The 21,865-nt window shown below is 48.7% G+C and overlaps 1 protein-coding gene across 3 annotated transcripts in view; it reads right to left on the minus strand.

The window, feature by feature from the left end:
• trappc9 (trafficking protein particle complex subunit 9) overlaps positions 1-21,865 on the minus strand; it is a 121,303-nt gene that overhangs the window by 70,518 nt on the left and 28,920 nt on the right. For 2 of the 3 annotated variants that reach the window (XM_084696039.1, XM_084696038.1), the window contains 3 exons: positions 20,061-20,224; positions 11,805-11,957; positions 5,607-5,725 (listed from right to left, as the gene is read on the minus strand). In XM_084696039.1, coding sequence (XP_084552165.1) covers positions 5,607-5,725; positions 11,805-11,957; positions 20,061-20,224 — 436 coding nt within the window. Of the gene's footprint in view, positions 1-5,606; positions 5,726-7,691; positions 9,118-11,804; positions 11,958-20,060; positions 20,225-21,865 lie in introns of those variants that run through there. The other variant, XM_084696040.1, reaches the window with a different exon arrangement.

A 21,865-nucleotide genomic window follows, 5' to 3' on the forward strand; every position in this document is an offset into this window, starting at 1 on the left:
CATGTGTTCCATTGATGTGTCACCAGAGACAGACATGTTGAATAACACTGACATCCTCATGGCAGAGTGTTTGAGGAGCTAGCTGTCAGATCACCCAGGAGACACTGGACTCCGGACAAAGGAATCAACACGTGAAACAGAACAGCACAGCACTGAGCTTTGACAGATCTCGCCAATTCTCCCATTGACGAAGGAAAGCGGGGGAAATTCCCAGTAGATGATGGAACGCTCTGACAGAACTCCCTAATAACCTACTGGTTTTCAATGGGCTTCTTTTTTTTTTTAAACGTCCCATACTAAAGCATTGAAAGCCTCCGACTGCTCATCGCCGTTTTCAAAAAGGAAGAACAGAGACGGCGAGGTAACTGGATAATTGGAAATAACACCAGCGGTGTTTGAAAAGTGGTTTCGAGGAGATTTCCTTTTCGAACGCTGCAGTCTGGTACGTGCCTATTAAAGCCAATGTTTTACTTCCTGTTGAAAGGCCGCTCGACACTTCTCCTTGTGAGTATTTGAGCCGCGTGTCCTGACTGTTCGAGATCAATGGTGTGTGTGCGTATGCATGAACATGTGTGTGTGTGTGTGGCGGAAACAGTGGAGAGGACACCGTGAACATGGTTTAATCTAAAGGTTACACAGCAGCCTGTAGAGAATGATGCTGTTCATTAAAAACAAGCTAACTCAGGCCAGAACATACAGGGATTTGTGTTTGTTTGCGCTGTTCTTCCCCTCAGGAAGCCAAACATCGCCCTATCCTCCCCGAAAAGAAACCGAAATGAATACCCTATCAACATTTGAAATCTCCTCAACGCTCCACACTAAAGCGGAGCAGTCATTTGAGGTGTGCAACGTGCACCTTGGCCGTCACACATCCCCCCTCCCACTTATGGCCCCTCCCCAAAGACCCCAGACTCCTATTGGAAGAAGGGTACATCAACGACGGGATGTACTATTCAGCCACAAATCAAACTTCGACATTGCGCCGCAAGGCTCTGTTGACAATGGTCTGGTGCTATCTTGTTAAAATGCTACGTGAAAATCCCAATTGAATGGTGGGAAAATGTTGTGGGTAAATGCACTGGCTTTTATATGTCCTGTGATCTGGGCCGGCAGCACTTTAACTGAGGCATTTGACTTGGGCTGAGGTGTAGACCTGGTATACTGAATTAAACATGAACAAGCCTGAGGGAGGGGCATTTGTCACCAACACAGACTATTAAACACGAGTGGGAAAACAGCACTGTTTCCTCCAGAAATACAGTCAACCTTTTTACTAAATGCATGTTGGACTCGATATGAAACGCACCCAACCAGCTACGAGCACTGCAACAGAACGGCAGAGAGGTTTTTTCCCTGGAAGCCAGAGGAACATTTTGCATTGCATTTCACCCAGGAGTTAGCGGTGGACAGGTAGAGCGCTCAGCGGAGACTAGGAAACATCATCCTGCTTTTCAGCCCTTTCACACTTGGACAGTCAGGCAGGCAGGGGTGAAGACAGACGGCCGGGCAGACAAGGACAGAGGCAGGGAAATATATAGACCAAGAGGCAGACTTGTGCAGAGGCAGGGCGACAGGCAGGCAGACAGACAAGTAAACAGGAAAACAGACAGACAGAGAGGCAGACTTGTGCAGAGGCAGACAGACAGACAGACAGACAGGCAGGCAGACAGGCAAGTAAGCAGGGAAACAGACAGGCAGAGAGGGAGGGTGGGAGACAAGAATACAGGCAGTGAGACAGGAAGGCAGGGAGACAGGCTAAGAGGGAGGGAGGCTGAGTAGGATGGCTGGCTGGCAGGCAGGCAGGGAGACAGTAGCAGAGATGGTAGCGGTAGTTATAAATATCTCCGTCAGGAGCCTGGATGTGAGTGTGTGAGCAGAGCTGGTCACACATTGTACAGAGCTTGGGGGAGGGGGGGGCAGTGCTGAGGAAGGGGGAAGGGAGGGGGGGGGATATAAATAGGCACCTGAAGAGGACGACACAGCAGCCTGCATCTCCACTGAGCTTCATTAGGGCTGAAGAGAGTGGCCCTGCTTGCTCCCCCCCCCCCCCCGCTTGTCGTCCCCCCCCGCTCCGTGGCAGTCTGCCTAGCCTGACTGGGAAGCCCTGCACTGTAGGCTTAGGCACGGCCCATTGAAGGCCACTCTCGTTCATTAAGAAACTGCTTACACAGGAGTTTGAGGGAGGCGCGGGGGTGTGAGGGTGGATGAATGGATTCATCACTTCATTGAGAAGCTTCTGGTACACAAAGTGGCCCGGAAGACTCCGAGGGCGGAGGCACACTGAATCAATGCCCACCCCAAAAAGTTCAGTCGTATCTCCACTGCACCCTATGGTTTATGCATCCATTACTCACACAGACATGTATTTTTACTCCCAACTCCAAACGGTCCGGTGGACCAAGAAAAGAACATCATGACTGCGTATCTGGTCCTGCGCATCCAAAACAGCACAGCACCTCTACAAAGTGCTACTGGAAATCCTAACCAGGACGCTCGCACCGTCTCCGATGCATTCTCTCCCCAACGAGGCCTGCAGGCTGCCAGCCCTCCAGCCCCGCACGGTCACGTGTCCAGGCAGCCAGTAGACCTCCTATTCCAGAGGAAGGCATTAAGCAGGGGCAGGTCAAAAAGGAAGAAATAAGTAAATAAACCAAATGGCCGAGGGGATTGAAGCTTCACACAGCCCAGACATTTGTGGGTTTGTAGATAAGCGTGGGCGGGCATCTGAGGGGCCCCTCGCTCGTTTAATATCACAGCTTCCCTTGGAGGCGGCCCTGATGCCATCTGCCCTGGGAAGATGGGTTCACGGTGAGGGTAACTGGATGAGTGGGGGCCCCTGTGCCGACCGTGCACCGACTCATTGGGCAATCACAAAAGGTGGGATTATTACATTTCTCTCCCTACTCCTGGCGCTGTCACTCAACTCCCCACCACCCCCTCACACCTGCATCCCTGGAGGAGCCGTGGGTCTAATCCACATCCTCCGTCGGCACGGCGGGCCGAGCCACAACAACGCAGAGAGTCCGGCTGCCGTTGGAACGCTACGTCAACAGGGCCAGCGGCGGACCGCCGCACACAGACACGCGCACAGCTCGCACGTGTGCACACGCACTTTGCCTGAGGAGGGCAGGAGAGGGTGGAAGAAAAAGAGGGAGAAGTTGGGATGGAGGAGGAGTGCGAGAGATAACAGATAACAAGCCCTGCTAGTGGACCGTCTCCAACTGAGTCACTGACAACGAGCAAATCTTTTCGTGAACAGATATGGGTATGAGGCACAGGTTCCCCCCCCCCCCACCCCCACGAGATGACACGTCTCCCAAAGCACAGCCACACTTGATTTAGAGGCGAGACAAAAGAAATGGGGGGGTAACAGTGAGCGACGAAAGGTCAACCCAGTCTGCTTACTGTGCGTCTCTGGGGATCCGGCAGCAGTACGCGTCACGGCTGGTTTATCATCCGAGCGTGCGCACGCCTGTCAACAGCCACAGACACCCTGCCAGCAAACCCTCCACCACCTCACACACACACACACGTGGCATTTTCAGGCAGGTTGTGCATCACCAGTGTAACACGCAGTGCCACAATAGAGAGGCGCGGGTTGTAATAACAAACGGCTTAGAAGAGTTCACCAGGTGAACTCCATGCCAAATACCACTGCTCCCCACAGCAGATGTAATCGGACCAATCTGCAAGCGACGAGGTTCTCTGCTGAAATGGCCTCACATATCCCCACGACAACACAGGAATAACAACAACAACAAAAAAGAAAATGCAATTCATAGACCAACACAGGCATGAAAACAGATCTGGGATCCTTGAGAACAGGGACACGTTCCTCCGTACCTCTGGGCAGGTACCGGAGGCAGGGGCAGTGTTGTGGAAGGGTCTGGCTGCAGCGAGACGTGGGCAGTAAGTCGGATCAGACCCCATGCGTTTCTACACAGAACACACTCTGCTGTAAACACAGACCGAGAGGAAAGCTGTGGAGTCACATGGGCCAGTCTGGAATGTTTTTCTATTTATATTTAATCACATAACGATAAGAAACATCCTTTACCCTACAGAAGATGGTAGAACAACATCTCAAAAGACCGGTCTGGTGAGTTAGAGAGTTCCGTTTCATGTGGAAAAATGGTCTCCATCCATATTTGATGAAACCAAACAGCGCTCCATGACTGAAGCCCAGGCAGTAGAGAGTGGACTGGCCATCACGTGAGGGGGACCTGGGCCTCTTCCCCGGGTGGCACAGGTGGACCTGCCCTGTAGCGTGGTCACTGGTCACCTCAACTGAGATGTCAACCCCGGACTCCTCAACGGGCCCATTGAACCCATTCGAAAAGTCGCCTTCGCTAACAAGCCTGCAGGGGGAATTTCCGCCCCCGCTGTGAACCCCTTCATTGGTCATTAGAGCGTTCTGTCACCATCACTCACCTGTCACTGGATGCATGACCCTGTGTCTGTGGCAACACACACAGCAGAAAACCCTGGCTTAGAAGCTTGGTCACAGTGAAACCTTCCATCAAGACCTTTGTTTTCGACAATTTATTGTAAAAGAGACACATTTAAGTGTATCCGTTCAATATAAAGGTACATATATTATATGGAGTACTATATCGTGTTTTTGATACTGCCACTGATGAAGCATGGATGAAGTCTGTGAAGAAGTAGCACCATGTACGAGCAACAGTAGAAACGGGGGTAACAGTTAGCATCCATGGCTGGTGTGAGAGCTATGTGACCATTTCTGGGGTGTGTTTGATTTGTAGTTGGAATTGCATCCTGCGGATTCCACATGTGGTCTGCAACAGAGCCATTAACATTCTACGGTAGCCGCCTGTTTCTGCAGGGTGCAGCAAAATGAGTCACAGTGGTCGTCACCAGACTAAACTCAATGAACCAGCGCACCCCAGGACTCACTTACCCAGAGTGCTCTGCTCTCTTTCCCTCAGTAGGTGACAAACCCCAGTGCTCAAGCCTGACAAGTGCTGTGAACACAACGAACGCACAGAGTCACCCTGCCACTCTCGGAACACAAGCTTCATTCTTTCTCTCGTCCCTTCTATCCCCTTCTCTTTTTCTCTCCATCTCTCTTTCCCTCCCCCTCCCCCCTCCCCCCTCCCCCTCCCTCCCTCCCCCCCTCCAGTCCCCGTGGCTTCTCTCGTCCCCTGTCCCACATCCCAGACAGCAGAGCTCTCCAGTGACCCCTGAGAGAGGCAGGCTGGGTTATCTCCCCTCTGCCTCCTGTGGGTGAGACACAGGAGCTCGCCTGTCTGAGAGCGGCATCTTTACATCTCGCCTCACTTAACACCTTTCACAGTCCCTATCACACACACACACACACACAGAGACACACACACACGCAGTCTATAATTATCAAAACATGAGAGGGTCATTATCTATACACAGCATCAGAAAGTGGGCTGCCGACAGGGACAAGGCAACAGGGAGATCAAAACCTTATGAATATCTTCTGAAAAACACCACAAGCCATCAAATGCAAATGAGCAAATCGTGAACAGAAAGTGCCGGAATGTGGCCCGTCTCGTCGGTGCCGGCGGGGACCGAGGCGGTGCGTTTGGTGGCGGGAGGAGAGGACGGCGTCTTACCTTCACGTGGTTGTACTCGGCCTTGCTGGACTCGCTGCCCAGGGGCTTGGCCTCAGCCCTGGGCTTGAGGAGTTGGCGCAGGGGGCTGGAGATGGGCAGGCCTGTCACACTGATCCCATCTGGAACGACAGGCAACATCCCCACAAGGTTAGCGTCCACAAACTGAAGCACACAGGACACACACACACACTCCCAAGAGGAGGGAAGTGATGTTTTGCGATCAGATGTTCAGTGAGACGGAAAACACAAAGTCTCCAACCCAAAGCATGGCTTGTGTTTCAATTGAACAATGATAACAGAAAGTGCATGTTTAGAAAATGTAATAGTGAATAATAATAACAACTAAATAGAATAAATGCCAAACAACATTATTAGTTATGTGCATAAAAAAATACCATATGGAACCAAGAAGCATATATCCTCAGGGAAAATAAAGCACCACCAGAACTCTCCCACCAGGCACATTGACACAATTACTCGAGGGCTGTTCTCTGTCGGTGACCAGGACTGAATCAATACGGAAGAACTATACACCCCTAACACGCAAGAGCAAGTGAACAAACACACAGACACGCACCTTCCACAGCTTGTAAAGCCTACTATTCAAAAATGATGAATAATGCAACATTGTATCTAGTCAAAAGTATGACATACTTGAGATAAGAACTCTATTATAACCCATGCCTGAGCACCAAAGCGATGAATCACTGACTTGTTTCCTTTTCAGCCACATTAAATGCTACCAAAGGGGCTGCTAGTTTCATCCAACTCTGGAGAGAAGGCTGGAGGGTGACGGCAGCACCCTGTCTGACGTCACCGCACACATACACACACACAAACGCACACGCATCTAGGTCTCCCTGGGGATGAACAAGGGTTCATTGCAAATCCACTGTTCCATGCCTCAGCTCAGTGTACCCACACACGCACACACACACACACGCACACACACACACACACACACACACTCCGCACAATAAGAGAGATAGAATGGGTAACGACGTGGCGGGAAGCAGAGTTTCTATGAAGCTGACAGCTATGCCTCCCCACATTCCTTCTCCGTGTCTTTTTTCGCTCTCCTCCACCAGTGTGTTTCTCTCGAAACGCCGAACAAAAAAGAAGACACCATTATTTTTTCGCTCCCTCTCTCGGCTCTAACATGTGCTCCAGGCACTGAGCACGCAGAGACGCCCCCTCCACCCAGCCCCCGGGGGCTCCACACACCACTGTGCTGTATCATTACCCCCCTCCTTCCCCAGTGGAGGCTGCAGTCACACAGCAGCGGGGGCTTCTCCACCCCCACCCCCCACCCCCCCCACCCCCAACCCCTGCTGTCAGGGGGCCGCGGGGGCCGACTCAAGGCCACGTTGGCCTCCTGGGGGCGGGCTTGTGTCTACGACACCCAGCCGAAGGAAGGGAGATGCTGCTGATTAGGAAGCTAGGCTTGTAGGATTGAAAGAAACCATGAAAGAGAGAAAGCATGAAAGCATCACTCCAGATTGCCCTTATTCTCTCTCTCCCTCTGTCTCATCAATCCTGGTCAGTAACTTGATACCTGCTATGCCATCACTGGAACTTACACTCTCTTTCCTGGAAGTCCAGGCTATTCTGGGTTAAGATGGGGAATGTGTCTGCATTTGATTGCATTGACCATACAACCGTTTTGTCTGCCTGTGTGTGCGCGCGTGCAAACAAATGTGTTCAACTTGACAAGCCTCGTAGCACAATTCTCCTTCAAATGACGCGCCATCAATCCTCGCGTAGTCTAAAGAAATATACATCCCACCTTGGTATGTCATATTTCTGCAGCTGCAGGTCTTACTTAGCTGGTGCAGGTGATTCAGGTCGCGAAAGGAGAAAAAAAAGACCCGTAAATTATAGTGGCTTTTCAAAGCTGCACTTTGCCAGGGTTATTACGACATCAAACATCCGAATCAGACGAAGGACGTCTGCGGGTCTTTTCAGATTGGGAGAGTGGTCGAGAGAGGGCTGAAAGGAGAGGAAGGGAGAGAGAGAAAGAGAAAATAGGAGAGAGATTGAGGGGGAGGGGCTTGTGAGGTCATGTGTGAGGCAGACACAAATGATTGGGATTCTTATTCGAGGCAGTTTCAAGACAGAAACCCATTACCAAATGCCCAGAAAAGAATACTAAACAAATATTGACTTTATTCTATGACGACGGCCCCTCCTTCTATGAAAGACTTTCACTGAGGATGCTGGGGTCTGGCTCTCATGTGCAAGTTGAAAATGATCACCTGAAGTCAGGCATATAACGTATGTCAAATAAGGTATAAGCCTTTGGGGGTTTTATTGAGAACTCAAGCAAGGCTATCGCACACTGCAAAAAGAGAAAGGGTTAAGAATCTGTCTGGAATCGGAACAGAACTAAATGGGACCCACCTCCTACTGTAACTGAGCATATGGGAATGTTCTGAGATAGCAGTCGAATCAGTCATGGCGCAGACTGAACTGCTGAGATACGACCTAAATGATCCAAAAATGGTTTCTTGTCTTTTGTTCAAACCGAAAAGCCAAATGACATCATATATGGTCATTAAATCCAAGTGTGAAAGATAATTCAATTATCTCACTTGAGTCTATGACAGGAACAGATTGATGATAACCTTGCTCTTGCATGAAAAAGAAATGAGAACCCGAGCCAGTGGATCACAGTGACAAAGCTCATATCAGTGGACTTGATAACTATGTCCTTTTGGTTTTAAAATATTAACCACACTATGTCAGTGCACTGTTCGCAGTCTTATTAACCAGAAGACCATCTTCTGGGTTCCAACTACTTGAGCCAGTTACTGGAACAGTTGTTCCAAAAAGCAGACAGTCACGTCAAAAAATAATGTATTCAAAGTTGAACTAACTATTTACGCCAATATTTAGACTCCATTAGCTTTTGAGGTAATGTTACAAAGCTAGCACTATGTTAGCAAGTTACCAACAGTGCAATAAATTACAGTGCAAACAGATTCTAGTTCATTATAGGAACTGTTTGAATTTCCATGACTCATCATTGCACCAGTATTATGAGAATGTCACGACCCTTAGGATACCTAGATGAATCCATGCCTGTTCTCAGTATTAACTAACAACCAGGAATGGCATCATCAGCAGAGTAGATGATTGGTTGGTATGCTGGTAGGGAGGGAATGGTCTCAGTGGAACCTTACAGAGGGAGGTGACACAATAACAGAACCCCTCCAGTTGCAAAGTCCCTTTTCATTCCCTTTAATTATGCTTTTCTTGGGGGACATTTTAGAATGAATGAGGAAAAATGTGTTTTCTAAGAAAGTGGCTGACTGGCTGGCTAGATGGCTGGCTGGCTGGCTGGCTGGCTGGCTGGCTGGCTGGCTGACTGGCTGGCTGGCTGACTGGATGGCGGACTGGCTGGCTGGCTGACTGGATGGCGGACTGGCTGGCTGGCTGACTGGATGGCGGACTGGCTGGATGGCTGACTGGATGGCGGACTGGCTGGATGGCTGGCTGGCTGACTGGCGAGCTGAGGACCTCAGACAGACAGACAGACTTTTAAACAGGCAATCAGCATGTCACTTAGTATGATGTTCACAGCACCTAAACCAATAAAGTCTGCTGTATGTCTGGAAACATTAGTCCTTATGTGATGACATCACTCCCATCAGAGGCTGATCCTGCGCTGGGCTCAAGGAGAGGGATAAACTGTCCTAAGGATAAATCAATGAGGACTGGCGTCGGCTGAAAGCCCTGTTGAAACAACTTTCTCATTGGCCACCCCATCTCTAGTAGCTTAATGGGAAAGGACATTTTGTGCTGCACAGACAAATTGAGGAAAATTGTAAGTTAAGGTTAGCTTGACATGGCAATCAAATTTGACATTAGAACATACAATTGGCTCATACTACTGATTGAACAGGATGGCACTTATCTTGGCTGTTCGGAGGCTGTCATTATCCTATTCTGTTTGCTCAAGGACTTAAAGTAGTATTTTTGAATCAATATCCCTTTCATCTGAACAGAACCCCTGCTTGGGGCCAGTTTCTTTTTCATTCAAAGCGAGGGAACAGAGAACTGGTTCATGTGCGTTTCATCTTGCCTCAGACCTTTGAGTATACCAGTATATCTAATCAGGAATAAGGGGACTGCTGCTGTTAACAGGACCTTGCAGCAGCATCCAGGCCAGACTGACTGACGCACAAGACCAGCAGCCTGCTACCTCTACAGGATAGGATTGCAGACAGGGAGGTGAGGGACGACTAAAGATGTGTGAGAGAGAAAAGAACGTGAATGAAGTGGAGAGGGAGCGAGAGAGAGAGAGAGAGAGAGAGAGAGAGAGAGATAGAGAGAGAGACAGCAGGGGAGAGATACCTAGAGTGAGAGGGAGAGAGAAATAGACAGAGAGAGAGGGAGAGAAAGAGGGGTGGTGGTTAGGGTTTGGCGAAGAAAGAGAAAGAAAGGCCGTAGATGCGGTGAACAGCAAGCTGTGAAGAGACCTTTGTAGTCCCACATGCTCACAGCGTACTGCACCAAGCTGGTGGGTAAGGTGAGTGTGTTAGTGAATATGCTTTATGAGAAGCCTCATCTTTCAAGGAAAACTGGTGGATGAAAGTAGTCCGAGAGAAAACAGAGGAGTACATTGGCACAGGAGCCTGTCTAATCCCAGTCTATTTGGTGTGTGATATCTGGAAGATGTACTTAGGTGAGTTTGTGATGACGCCATGTATTACCTCCATCCCCATGACGATTAACATGTAATCCACATTCTCGAAAGGGGTGATTTTGCATTCTGTGTATTTTTAGCATTCTCAAAGTTGTTATCTATATAACAGCACATTACCTTCATCTGGGTTTGTGAGATCAAAATCCCAACCAAAACATGCATTGAGGGCAGTACCTACTCTACAGTATTGTCAAAATGTTTAACTTTTTATAATTAAAGTTTGATGTTAAAGACTAAAGCGACAGTGTTTTTTTGTGGTAAGGGAGAGAGGGGAAGCCATGTAGGAAATGAAAGCACCAGCCTATTAACAACAGGCAACTCCTGCAGAAAAATGTTCACTAACTTTAATTAGCGAAGGTGCTATAGTCAATAATTCCTGTGCTCCAAGCGCGACGTTCGCTAAAATGAGATAAACAATAGCCCAAATAAGCACACCAGTAACCACATTAATACAAAATCAGAACGTGTTCAAGTAGAAGATAGCATCTGTGTTAAACAAACACTGTGGAGCCGAGTGTCAGCAGATTGGAGAATTATTCAGGGGCAGTACTGTAGTTCAGGAAAACCGTCCCTTATCTCTACAATTCAGGGCCACGATTATAACCGTGCTAATTAAAACGTAGCCGCGGTATCCGGTTAATGACCTTGTGAGTCCCGAGCTGCATTTGCAGTCTCCTACTCTATCTGTCTCTCTCCTGTTGAGTGGTATGGGTGCACAGCAGGCCCGGCCCAGGCTCCAGACCCTCTCAGGTGCTCCAGAGACCTCCTATGCACCTCTCATTAATATTTACCAGCCCACTAGCAGTCTGGCTGACGGTGTTTGGGATAAACAACAGTCTGGGAGAGGAGCGAGGGAGGGAGGAAGAGCGAGAGAGCGAGAGCGAGAGCGAGAGCGAGAGAGAGAGAGAGAGAGAGAGAGAGAGAGAGAGAGAGAGAGAGAGAGAGAGAGAGAGAGAGAGAGAGAGAGAGAGAGAGAGAAAGAAAATGCGTTTGGACTGAGAGAAAGAGAGTGCGAGAGTGAGATGGAGAGAGAGCATAAACGTGTCTGAAGAAGGGATTGAGGTAAAATAAGAGGGTGGAAGGACAAGATGGAGAAACGCAGGAAGTCAAAAGCCAAGAGAGAAAAGGCAGACTGAGTGGGCTGTTTATGTGTTACTTGTGCAGAATCCAAAATGAAGCCGCAAAGCTCTCAGCTCTCTCTGGAACACTGAGCGCCACTGTGTAACACTAAATGGGCAGAAAATGTTGTATTTTGGTACATATTTACCTTCGCCCCATGGTCATTTGGAAACCAAATAGCACACGGTCCTGATATACACCCAGTCAAAAGCAAAACACCACTGAAGAGCTTACCAAACCATAATCTAAACGCTGGCATTACTGAAACGTGGACACATTTTGAGAATTTTCATGCAGAGATGTTATGCAGCCAGTTTATTTACGGGTGCGTCGTTCCAGGTGTGTGGTGAGGTTTCCACTGTGCGACTTACCGTCATTCAGGTCCTGGAGAAGGTTCTCCTGGCCAGAGAAGTCCAGTTTGACTTTGATGTTGACGTTTAGCGTCAGCGACTGGCCAGGCTTCAGCGGCAGGTGGGACAGCACCTCCTCCAGGTTCCAGGTCAGAAACTCCCCAAACAGCTTCTCTGTAAAGACAAAATAACATCAAAATCAATAAGGGAGAGAGTAAAAGAGATTGCGTCAACCGGCCTCACCTGAAGAGCCGACAGGCCGGCAGAGACAGACAAGGGGAGATGGAGAGAGAGAAAGAGAGAGATCGAAGAATCCCACTCAAATACTTCCATGGCTCAGCCTTTGTGAGGAGCAATCCAGATCCAGCAAGAGGGTGGGGAAAGCGCTGTAGTGGTGAAGTTGAAAAACTCTCAGAGCAAGACAGGGAGCTGAGGGACTCAACAAACACTTCCTCAACCACAACAAACATCTTGTTGCCACAGTTTAAAAAAAGAAAAACTTGACTAGACTTCTCGAGGAGCTGTTTACAGCATGAAACCCAGTGAGCTTAGACTTCCACACGGGTGGAAAGACCTCACAAGGAATGAAAAGGGACAGGAGCAACACAAACTACTTTACGGCTTCCTGATGGTCTTGTTTCCTGCTTGTATCATTTGCTCTGCAAGTATCTACCCTAAGGGTTATTCTGACAAAGAGTACCTCCGACAGAAACGTGGGATGGGAGACTGCCAAACCCCCATATGTGTGTCACACACTGAAGAGGAGGAAAGAGGAGGACAATTAATTGCAGGTGTCACGGGCTCCACAGGGCCGTGACAACCTGAGTTTAGCTGCAGCTTTCTGCCTCGTGCAATAAAGAAGAATCCTGTTACTGATCTCATACATTTGTGGAACACACCCACACGCACGCACACAGGCAGACAGCGGCAGAACACACACACACACGCATGTCAGGGTGTTGTTCACCAGAGAAATTAGCATCAGCGTTTCCCCTATCCCGTGGTCCTCCCAGGGCAGCCAGGAGCATTGTGCAGCCACAGCAGCAGCGCCCGAGGGCTAAGTCCAAACGCTCGCCAACTTTCTAGCCAGGAAAAAAAAAAAGTATATTCTGCTTGTTTTTATTGGGGATATTTGCAGAGGAAACCCATGTGAGCAGTGGGCACGTGCAAACTCCACGCAGACATGCCTGGGTGATGTGATAGCATTGTAAATGACAATTGGTTCTCAATTGATATTACCTGGATAAATAAAAGGTAAAAAAAAAAAAAAAAAAACAACAACATCTCACCTAATTACCCACAGGTGACTAAGCGAGAAGCAAAACCAGGACCTTCTTGCTGCGTGGTGGCAAAGTGAGTTTGCCACAGCGCCACCAAATTAGCCCTCTAGATCTCGCGAAATTGCTCGCGGCTGGCTGTCGACAGGTTAGGTGACGCTCCATGCTTTAAGAGAGCGGCTTGAACTAAATGCTCCGATTAAAATCCAACTCTGATCACCCGAGATGAAGAAAGCAGCTGGCTTCATTTCAGACAAGAATGGATGCTATGGTACCTCAGGAAGATGCCCGATACCCCTCAGAGACTTATTGCTCAACTTTTCGCCCCCCCCCCCCCCACACACACACACACACACACACACACACACAAAAAAGTGAGAGAAGGACGTGTGTTAAATACAGAGTGAACACAACGACAAATATTCATAGAAACTGAGATGGAACCTTATAGAAAACCTTAAGCTGATTGAATCGGGGGGAGGAAATGGTGGAGTGCAAGGGAGGCAGATAGAGAGTATAAAGAGAGAGGCAGATAGAGAGAATAAAGGAGAGAGTGAGAGAGAATAAAGGAGAGAGTGAGAGAGAATACAGGAGAGAGTGAGAGAAAGAATAAAGGAGAGAGAGGGAGAGAAAGAGAGAGAGCGAGAGAGCGAGAGAGAGAGAGAGAGAGAATAAAGGAGAGTGAGAGAGAGAATAAAGGAGAGAGTGAGAGAGAGAATAAAGGGGTGAAGGCAGAGACCAGAAAGCGTTTTGGGTTTTTATTCATCCAGTAACCCCCTCCACACTGCCTCGCCTCTTCAACAGGTCCAGAGTGTTGCCGCTGACAGCCCAGGCTTGAGCGTCTATACAGAAAGCTGCTCTGCCTCTCCAAAGTATATGACAGCTGGAATCATGCAATTCATCATCTGGAGATCTCCCTGTGTGTGGAGTATGTTAGACATTTGTAGCCGTGAACGCACGTCTGGAACCTTTAAAGTAGACATGAAACAAGCTCCATTTGAATATTTCCCCAGAGGCTTTGATTTCCATCAGACTCACTCTTCCTCTCTCCTTCTCTCTTTCTCTCTCTCTCTCCTTCGTCATAGTCAAGAGACACATTTGGCAACACCGGCAACACTGAGGGGCTTTGCGTTAACAGAGCAAGAAAAAATGCAGTTCAGCAGTGAGATGAGGACACCTGAAAATGGAGGCGAGGTTTAATCACTGGTAAACCGTTGGGCGTGAATATTCAAATTTCTTTCTATTCAAGTCTTCGACAAAACTGTTAGAAAAGAAGTGACCGAGGCCACAGCTGGACAAAGACCTTGCAGTACTCACAACCAAACCGCTGCTTGTGAACGGTTTGATAAATGTTACCACTTGTAGCTTCCTAGGGCTTTTCATCAGTTCAATGATGACATAGCGTAGCAATTGTCACAACAGGGATGCAGGCAGTCCAGTGGTAAGCTAGCTAATGGGACAGCTCTGCTGGTAGCTCGACAGATCAGTCAGCAGTCCTCACAAACATCATGAAATGACACACGCTACAGACTGCTCTTATGTCTTACTCTGAGACTTGATGCATTTGAGCCATATCAGTCTTTAAACCCTCTGTCTAATTATTCTAACAGCATATTACTCCCAAACTGTTGCTAAAGGTTCTATGGCATTCCACAGGTTGCAGATGCCTATTTAATCATAATTAATATGGGAGTAAATTAGGCAAAACCATCAATCAAACGTGATTCTGTAGCTGAGGCCTGGCATTAAACACTACCTCTACTGCCCCCTTTTGACAGCAGCTGCAACTACAGCAGCTCTCAATTAAGGTCTAAGGCCACTACTATCTTCCCACACAGAGTGCCCCTCTCGCATATCAGTCGGCTGCGGTCTTACGCCGGGTGAAAGAATGATGTTGTTTGCTCTAGCACAGATGTCTCCCTATTGTGAGAGACTCCATCTTTTATTCATTCATTTCTCCTGATGAATACTGAGGGCCAGGCTTGGTAGGAGCCAGGGCAAACACACAGGGCCCTGGAGAGGGTCCAAAGGACGGGGTTGCCAGGACAACTGGGCCTGCTGGTGTTTGTTTTGATGAGGCTCCGCTGTCCAGGGTTCAGAGCAGGACAAGGCCATGGCTGGGTCTGAATCGGACGACCCCCAACATCAGTGTCGGAACACTCCGGAAAAATGTTCACCTCGTGCTCTCGGCTCCATTTTTTTGATGCCGGTGACAGTCAGCCAGGTGCAGCTTGGGACTGACCCGCGTTGTCAGAGCGATGATTCCAAAACGTTCCTGAGAAACTTCAGGTCCGTTTCTAAACAGCTACTGTGTGTGATGAGGGGGAGCTGTCATGTCAGGTCTCAAACTGAGAACAGACAACAGAGGATTCATTACCACCAGTTCAGAGGAATCACACTGCAGAGCAGTCTAGGAGCTCTGCTATACGAGCTTCATTCACCTAAGAGACTGTAGAAGGAGGGGAAAAAAACACTCTGATTTCTTTCAGGGATGATTTACGAGGGGCAATTTAAAGAGGTTGCGTCAGGACAGCCAAACACAGTCCCTCTCAAATGATTTATTCTTTTGATCGGTGTACGCCTCATGAATATTTGACGAAATCTGCATGGCAAAGCTGCATGTTATTAACTCGAGGGAAATCATGGCGTCGTGTTAATATGTGTTTAACAAACGTGACGTGGGTTGGAATAATGAGCGGGTTGGAATCATACTTTTTTTCTCTCCATTTGTCCACCCAGCACAGTTTCTTCGGGCCATTGTGACAACACACCAGCAGAGTTGTGCTCTCGCAAGGTCACGGTGGTTTGTCTACGGCGCCGTGGTACGATTAGCAGAGTTGATTGTATCATGCGTCCCCCCCCCCCCCCCTCTGAGTCAACCTGGGTGTTTTTGGGCTGAGCTGTCATGCGCTGAATTGACTTTTCAAAGCCATATTTTTTTTTCCCCATTTGCCACCACAAAGTAATGACTGTGGTGCATGGAGAGTTAGTCTCTCTGCATGACCCAGGCATTGTGACTGAACAGAAATGCCTCTTTTTTTACTGGCTAATAGAGACTTGCAAAGCACAAGCTGCGGTTGCTCCACAGCCGAGGCACAGGGAAGTGCATACCAATCTCTGCTAATTACAGTGTGGCTCTGCTGGGATCGAGGGGGGGGGGGGGGTATTTCAAAGATTCTGTTCTATTCGCAGCTATACGTAGAGTCGCACTGGCCAACATGAGTTATGCAAGCTAGCAGATTCCATTTCATACCTGGACACTGTGCGGGTACCGAGCCTGAGGTGGAGATCTTCAGCTGTGAAAGAGACGCTCAACTTCAGTTTGTACATGCTATGCTGGTGACAAAAACGCCAGTAGTCTGAAGCTATGCAGCCTTCACAAAAGGAACGACACCTTCAGCGGGACAGCTTTGACTCTGACCTGAAGATGTGTGTACAATAGGCACTGACACCTGACACGTCAAACTGACACAGTCAAATGGCGCACTGTTCAGACAGAACGCTAAGAACAATCCACCTTTTCCTTCCCCTTCCTCCCCCCTCTCTCTCTCCCCTCCCTCTCTCTCCCCCCACCCTCTCTCTCTCCCCAACCTCTCTCTCTCCCCTCCTTCTCTCCCCCCGCCCTCTCTCTCCCCCCACCCTCTCTCTCCCCCCACCCTCTCTTTCCCCCCACCCTCTCGCTCCCCCCACCCTCTCGCTCCCCCCACCCTCTCTCTCCCCCCACCCTCTCGCTCCCCCCACCCTCTCGCTCCCCCCACCCTCTCTCTCCCCCCACCCTCTCTCTCCCCCCAACCTCTCCCTCCCCCCTCACTCTCTCTCCCCCCACCCTCTCTCTCCCCCCACCCTCTCTCTCCCCCCACCCTCTCTCTCCCCCCAACCTCTCCCTCCCCCCTCACTCTCTTTGTTTCCCTCTCTGTCTCCCTCTCTGTCCACCTCTCTGTCTCTCTCTCTGTCTCCCTGTATGTCACCCTCTCTGTCTCTCTGTCTCCCTGTCTGTCTCCCTGTCTGTCTCCCTGTCTGTCTCCCTGTCTGTCTCCCTGTCTGTCTCCCTGTCTGTCTCTCTCTCTGTCTCTCTCTCTGTCTCTCTCTCTGTCTCTCTCTCTGTCTCCCTGTCTGTCTCTGTGTCTGTCTGTCTCTCTGTGTCTGTCTGTCTCTCTGTGTCTGTCTGTCTCTCTGTGTCTGTCTGTCTCTCTGTGTCTGTCTGTCTCTCTGTGTCTGTCTGTCTCTCTGTGTCTGTCTGTCTGTCTGTGTCTGTCTGTCTCTCTATCTGTCCGCCCCACTCATGCAAGCTACAGCTCAGTCCTGTCACATTAAATCAGTCATGTGAGCAGGCCACAATGAGCATGGCCCCTTAAACTAAAAGGAGAACACTTGATGGGACTGAGGGCAAGAGAAGCAATGACATTGTGCCGTCTAGTCACTAACCCAACCGGACCCCTCAGTAGGCATCTATCCACTGACATAACATCTATTGGCTTCTGGATGTTTTCTTCAGCGTTCAGTTCTAGCCTCGTGCTGGGACCGTCTGCAAGAAATATGCTATCTGAAGCTGAACTCACCAGACACAGGCCTAACACTTGCCTGGCATGTTTGTGGATCAGCGTAACGACTTCAAATGGGAAACATTGATCTCCCACAAGGGGCTGTCAGAGATATAACGTGCAGTGAAAAGGCGGCTAACTCTTGCAGCCGTCAAGAGATCTAGATGCAAATCTGTTATTAGACTGCCTCCAATGGTGTTCCTGCCTTGACTGAGATGGACTTAATTACTTGAGATTTTTTTTTTTCCCTTGTCATAATGAATTCAAATTGATAGGTAGCCTAGAATGAAAAAAAACAATAAAAAAATTATAGATCAAAGAAGGCTTTGAGCATCACTATCACTGAGCCAACAGGCCCTGAGGTCTGAGTGTGTGCCACCAACTTTTCTCTGTAGTAACGTTAACAGAACCTGTCATATTGGAGTCCCCGTCGGTTTAACAAACCAATCAAAATGTCCTAGCCCGAGGAAACGTCAACGAGCCCGTCTTTAATTAAGCCCAGTCCCCTGAGATCACTTGGCAAACATTACATCAGATCCACGATCAGCCCAGGGCCCCTTTTCCACTGTCTTCAGCTATTTCAACAGGCTCCAGTTCAGTCAGAAAAGGTAATTTAGCAAACAAAGGGGGGAGGGTGGGGTTCTCTCCAGGCTTCCCCTGCTCTTCTCTGATCTACGATAAGCCAGCTTGAGAAGAGACTTCTCTGTCAAGATCAGAATACATCATTTGGTGGATTCTGCGAACTTGGTTGTGTTCCGGGTACTTCTTTAGCGGGGGGGGGACGAGACCACACGACCCATCTCTTGTCTCTCTAACAGAATCAAAATGTGATTGTCATTTCCTGTCTGGGAGAAAGTGTGGACTCCAAAGTTGATGTGAAGCTTGCAGTTCTTCAGCCTAGTTATACAGTCAGACAGTGATTCATCATTTTATCCCCCAATGCGGAAAACAAATTTCACTTCAACGACTTGCCCTTTAAAATGTATAATCTCATGCAAAAGATACCTTGTGTGTTGAGCTTTTCCAATAGCCTATAGCTGGGAATGCAAATCTACTCTGGTCTTGGCTATCACTCTACAATACGGTGGCATGATTGAAGCACGTCTTCTACACAGTACATACATGGATGTATGTTCCCAGTCCTACCTGCTACGATCATGCAATCACTACAGTTGGAAATGAGGCCAGACTCCACTGGCCTCAGGCAGGAAGACCAGGGAGTCCACAGAGCACGACGATGGCCTGCCACTCCTCCCCCGTCAGCTAAAAAGATCCTTCTAATCCCAGTTTCCTTGACAACTTATGAAGGGAGGATGAGTGGTGGACGTATGTGCGTCCGTCCACCTCTGAAGGTGGAGGTGAAGCCTACAGTGCAGGTCATGCAGCCAACGTTTCCTCCAATGATTTGGAGAGCTTCGGGGCTTAAATCACACAGTCCAATACATCCCCGCCCCTCCCCCCAACCCTCGCATCCCTCCCCTCTCTGCTTCTTTACTGGAATGGGAAAACCTGCTCTATGACAATCTCTCAGCAGCCCACGTGATGCAACTGTTGAGTCGCCACTCACTAGCAGGGGCATGTTGTCATTGCCAGGTGAAGAAAATTCAGAAAGAGATGGAGAAGCATAGAAGGAGAAGGAGGGAGCGGGAGACAGAGAGACACTGCAGAGATCTGAGGAACAGCAGAACAGGTGCTGAACAGAGCCATGGAGCTCTAAGTGAAAAGGCCTGGGAGATGAAAGGTAAGCAACCAGACCCCTGCGCCCGCCGTCCCCCGGTGAGACACACAAAGCCAGACAGAGACACGCAGTCTCAAAGAGACACACTCAGAGACACTCTCAGAGAGAGACACACTCAGAGAGAGACACACTCAAAGACACACTCAGAAACACACTCAGAGACACACTCAGAGACACACTCAGAGAGAGACACACTCAGAGAGACACTCAGAGAGACACACACTCAGAGAGACACACTCAGAGAGAGACACACTCAGGGAGACACACTCAGAAACACACTCAGAGACACACTCAGAGAGACACTCAGAGAGACACACACTCAGAGAGAGACACACTCAGGGAGAGACACACTCAGGGAGAGACACACTCAGGGAGAGACACACTCAGAGAGAGACACACTCAGGGAGAGACACACTCAGGGAGAGACACACTCAGAAACACACTCAGAGACACACTCAGAAACACACTCAGAGACACACTCAGAGACACACTCAAAGACACACTCAGAGACACACTCAGAGAGAGACACACTCAGAGAGAGACACACTCAGAGAGAGACACACTCAGAGAGAGACACACTCAGGGAGAGACACACTCAGGGAGAGACACACTCAGAAAAGCCCCCCCAGAGCGTAGTGTCACCAGAGGCCATGTTATTCCATATGCTTCATGGCAGCCGTTTGTTTCCGGCTGGGAACCCCAGACTGCTTTGAGCGCTCACCTTTGGTGCTGACCATCTTGGAAGTGACCTCCAGCGTCTCGATGTCCTCTGCGCCAATGTTCTCCAGGGTAATGGTCAGCAGCTGGGTCTCTCCGTTGAACAGCTGGCTGGAGACGCTGCTGGACAGCTCCTCTTTGGACATGGGCTGGGCCGTGTGGGCAGACCTGCGGGGTCACACCAGCAGCAAGTCCTCAGGCCAAGCCTTTGACTCGTTGGAATGGTACACACAGTAGACGCGCTATTCCAAAGCTGTCTCGCTCCCCCCGTCTTAAGGCTGGTTTACAGAAACCCCTCGTGGGGTACATTCTGTTTCATTTGCACTTTCATGTTCTTCTTCAATCAGTTCGCTTTACTCTATTTGCATCAAAAAGCCTGTCTGAAATAAGACACTCTAGAGATGCGTCTTCCGTCGAGCATCCCCACCCAAACCAAGCATGTTTCTAATCCTGAAGACTAGTCTAAGTAGCAAGTTGTATGTACTCCAAATAACTGGTGAGGGAGGATCCTAGATGCTCCACTCCACAGGGGTGGTGGGGCTGTTCCCCCATACGCAAGCCCAGGCACACATATAGCATCGTAGCATAGCAATCATAAAAAGATTGAGATTAAGGGGAAAATAACTTATTGTTTCAATCTATCCTATCAACTCCAACAGCCTGAGTTGTAACAGTTAACCAGAACATCAACCTTCATCTCTGCTTACAGCAGGACATGGTTTTTAATGAGCTCAGTTGGGTAATTAGATTAAACGCATATGTCTATTCCAATAAGAGTGACCTTCATGTAGCGCCCTGTGAATCAATTTAACATTTCTATTTCATAAATATTCCTGACAGGCTGGTAAAACATTTCAGAATAAACTTTGCCACAGTAATCAACCTTACATGAACCTTTCGAGGTAAAGTCTCAAATTCTGCAGAGAAGTTACTTCTCTGAGATAACTGGAAGTAGGCCCCAAAACTATGCACACAGTTTAGAGAAGTTGCAAATCTACCACAAAGGCCCTACAATGACACTTCTAGTAAATGCTGTACTGAAATAATGGTAGTAAAACCTTGAGGTAAATGTTGAGGTATTCATGGGGTGTAGTCTTAGGTAGTCCCACGATGATTGGGACTTTGGGACCTTGATTCAGTAATCGAGCTGCATACAAGCTTGACTAAAAGATGTTCCCAGGAATGTAAAACATCTTAATGTCTTTCTGAGCAGTGAGGAAAGGTGTTAAGTTTAATTGGGCGTGACGTAAAACAATGTCAGGGATGTTTCACTGGGAAGTCAAATATATTCAAATATCTTAGCAATGAGAGTTTCTCCAGGTGTAACTCAATTGAAACATCTCACCAGTGTATAACTTTCATCGACACCAGATAAGTCATATAACGCAACAGCAGACAGACAAGTGGAAGCTAAGAGCCCGTAAATCATTAGCATAATGAGGAGTTGGCTGTTCAAAATTCTGACCTGTCTTTCTGTCATCTCCTTTGGGAGCACCCATTTTTTTGTTTAGTTTATTTTGGGGGGGGGTCAATAAACTTCACTTTGTATTCACGCTGGGATGACTATGATCAGACACAAACACACCACCTGTCCCCGGCTCATTTTCATAATATATCCAGGCATTCAACCAAAATCTCTCTCAACAAAGAGCTGCGCATTCTCAGTCATTTCCAGAGCAGTGAAATTGAAGGGACCGATACCGAGGGCTGACTTGAAGCTGGGTTTGCGTGGCTCAGGAAACAAAGTGCCGAAAGTCGCTGTGCTACCAGTGAACAGTGCTGCCTGTGACCTGGAATTAATGAGAGGAT

The sequence above is a fragment of the Hypomesus nipponensis genome, chromosome 4, assembly GCF_054491055.1.
Source record: "Hypomesus nipponensis isolate SF chromosome 4, ASM5449105v1, whole genome shotgun sequence".
NCBI classification, from domain to species: Eukaryota; Metazoa; Chordata; class Actinopteri; order Osmeriformes; family Osmeridae; genus Hypomesus; species Hypomesus nipponensis.